Source organism: Neolamprologus brichardi, chromosome 18, assembly GCF_056152115.1.
Source record: "Neolamprologus brichardi isolate AB-2024 chromosome 18, ASM5615211v1, whole genome shotgun sequence".
Taxonomy (NCBI): Eukaryota; Metazoa; Chordata; class Actinopteri; order Cichliformes; family Cichlidae; genus Neolamprologus; species Neolamprologus brichardi.
The window spans coordinates 1,871,935-1,875,000 of record NC_142121.1 but is presented as its reverse complement, the minus strand read 5'-3'; the positions used below and the strand labels follow the sequence as shown (position 1 = coordinate 1,875,000).

Here is a 3,066-nt window from a genome sequence, read left to right as displayed (position 1 = left end):
AGTGAGAACTTTGAGCCTCCTTCAAAGCCTGAAACTGTGACAGCAGCTGACATAAACCACAACAGTGTGACACTGAAGATTTCTCCACCCAGGTTTGGAGCAGAGAACATCACCTCCTACTCTGTTGAGTACTGTGTCAGTGGAGAGGATGGATGGCAGCAGAAGACAGAAGCAAAGGCTGAAGAAGTCACAGTGAGAGATCTGAAGCCAAACACAGAGTATGTGTTCAGATGCAGAGCAGTGACCTCAGCAGGTGTCGGGCCGGATAATCAAGTTTCTATTAAAACAACTTCAAGTGGCAGAAACAAAGAAACACGTTTGGCAGAAAAACTGAGAGATAAAAGTGAAAAGATCAAATCTGATTCCCCCTCAGTTTACAAACTGCCTCTGACAGAAGAAGACATGAACATAGATGGATGCAGGAAGTTTAACTTTGGAGAACAAAGCACGAGGCAGAATCGTACAATAATGCTTTTTGGAGCGACAGGATCAGGAAAGTCCACTCTGATCGATGGGATGATCAACTACATTGTTGGTGTAGAGTGGGAGGACAGTTTCAGATTTAAGTTAGTTGATGAGGATCAGTCAACATCACGAGCTCACAGTCAGACCTCTGAAGTCACTGTTTACAAAATCAACCACCAGGATGGATTTGAAATCCCGTTCTCTCTGACCATTATTGACACTCCAGGCTTTGGAGATACAAGAGGCATAGAAAGAGACAGAGCGATCACAGAGCAGCTACGTAATCTCTTCTCTGCTCAGCACGGTGTCACTGACATTGATGCTGTGTGTTTTGTAGCTCAGGCTGCTTTAGCACGACTTACACCAACACAAAAATACGTGTTTGATTCAGTGCTCTCAATCTTTGGCAAAGATGTGGCAGAAAACATCAGAGTTCTGGTGACATTCACAAACAGCCAACGTCCTCCAGTTCTAGCCGCAGTAAAAGCTTCAGGTGTCCCATGTCCTAAAACAAAAGACGGGCTGCCTGTTCACTTCAAATTCAATGATTCAGCCTTGTTTGCAGAAAACACATGTGTCAAAAAATGCACAGATGATGCTGTTGATGACAATTACAATGACGATGAAGAACAATATAATCATGATGAATATAATGCTGATATTAGCTTTAATGAGATGTTTTGGAACATGGGGACGAAAAGTATGGAGATATTTTTTGCTGCTCTGAATGTGATTCAAATTAAAAGCTTGACACTGACACAGGAGGTCCTCAGAGAAAGAAAGCAGCTCGAGGATTCAGTGGAAGATTTGCAGGAGCAGATTAAACTTGGATTAGCCAGGTTTGAAGAGTTAAAAAACACAAGACAAAAACTTGGTGAACACAGGGAAGAAATCAACAGAAATAATAACCCTGAGTTTACAGTCGCTGTCATGAAGCCTTATAAAGCTCGTATTTCTGGTACAGGAAACTTCATCATCAACTGTCAGCAGTGTCATGCCACCTGTTACTATCCCTCCTCCACATCCACGGATTCAGAGAAAGAAGGCTGTGAAGAAGCTGCATCACATGGATTCTGCACCAAGTGTCCAGGCAAATGTCACATTAATGTACATTTTTTACAGAAGTACAGTTGGGAATATCAGAGAGTCAGAGAGAAACAAACAGTGAAAGAGCTGAAAGAAAAATATCCAAAAACCAACGAAGATCAGACAGTTTTTGAAGGACTGACATCAAACCTGTGGGATGAAAAGCGTGATCTGAAAAATGAGGTGAAGACACTACTGAAGAAATCTGCTGAGTGTCTGGACAGACTGAGAGAGATATCAGTGAAGGCAAAACCTCTCTCCACTAAAGAATACATCGACCTGCTTATTAATGGAGAAGAATCAGAGACCAAACAAGGCTGGGAGGAACGAGTTGAAGCCCTGAGAGAATTAGATTCTCTCAGAGTACAATGTCGGACTCAGTAGTTTTCTCTGGTCCCCTCCCCAATCAGACCAGGAGTGACATGTTTAGCCGCATGTTCTCCTTAAATTGCTGGCTGTCTGAGTGGTGTCCCAGTAATGATGTGGGCTTCATAGATAATTGGCAAACCTTCTGGAGGAAACCTGGTCTTGTTAGGAGAAATGGCATCCATCCCACTTTGGATGGAGCAGCTCTCATTTCTAGAAATATGGACAAATTTATTAAACCCCTCAAAATATGACTATCCAGAGTTGGGACCAGGAAGCAGAGTTGCAGTCTTACACGCCTCTCTGCAGCGTCTCTCCTCCTGCTACCCCCCCAAAAACCCATCTCCATAGAGACTGTGTCAGCTTCCAAAAAGACAAAAAAACAAACTAAAAACCAGCAACAAACAACTTAAACATTTACAAAGAAAGAACAATACAGTATCCACATCTGAACCAAAGAGTAAAACAGTGAAATGTGGATTATTAAATATTAGGTCTCTCTCCTCCAAGTCTCTGTTAATACATGACTTAATAATTGATCAACAAATTGATTTACTCTGCCTTACAGAAACCTGGTTGCAGCAGGATGATTATGTTAGTTTAAATGAATCAACACCCCCGAGTCATTCTAACTACCAGAAATCTCGAAGCACAGGTCGAGGGGGCGGTGTGGCAGCAATTTTTCACACCAGCCTATTAATCAACCAAAGACCCAGACAGACTTTTAATTCATTTGAAAGCCTGATGCTTAACATTGTCCACCCCAGCTGTGAAACTCAGAAACCAGTCTTACTTGTTATCATCTATCGTCCACCTGGGCCTTACACAGAGTTTCTGTCTGATTTCTCAGACTTTATATCTAATTTAGTTCTGAGCTCAGATAAAATAATTATTGTGGGTGATTTTAACATCCACGTAGATGCTAAAAATGACAGCCTCAACATGGCATTTAATCTGTTATTAGACTCAATTGGTTTCTCTCAAAATGTAAAAGAACCCACCCACCACTTTAATCACACTCTAGATCTTGTTTAAACATATGGCATAGAAACTGAACATTTAACAGTGTTTCCTGAAAACCCTCTCCTGTCTGATCATTTCCTGATAACATTTACAATAATTGATTACGCAGCAGTGGAGAGTGGACTT

At 41.6% G+C, this 3,066-nt stretch overlaps 1 protein-coding gene across 1 annotated transcript in view; it reads left to right on the top strand.

The window, feature by feature from the left end:
- Window positions 1-2,534, top strand: part of LOC148097250 (uncharacterized) — a 10,631-nt gene extending 8,097 nt beyond the window's left edge. Inside the window, exons 2-3 of the mRNA XM_087832381.1 lie at window positions 1-282; window positions 322-2,534. The exon at window positions 1-282 is cut by the window's left edge and continues 1,391 nt beyond it. Of these exons, the coding sequence (XP_087688507.1) occupies window positions 1-282; window positions 322-1,935 (1,896 nt within the window). The 3' untranslated portion in view covers window positions 1,936-2,534. The remainder of the gene's footprint in view (window positions 283-321) is intronic.
- The last annotated feature ends 532 nt before the right edge of the window (window positions 2,535-3,066 follow it).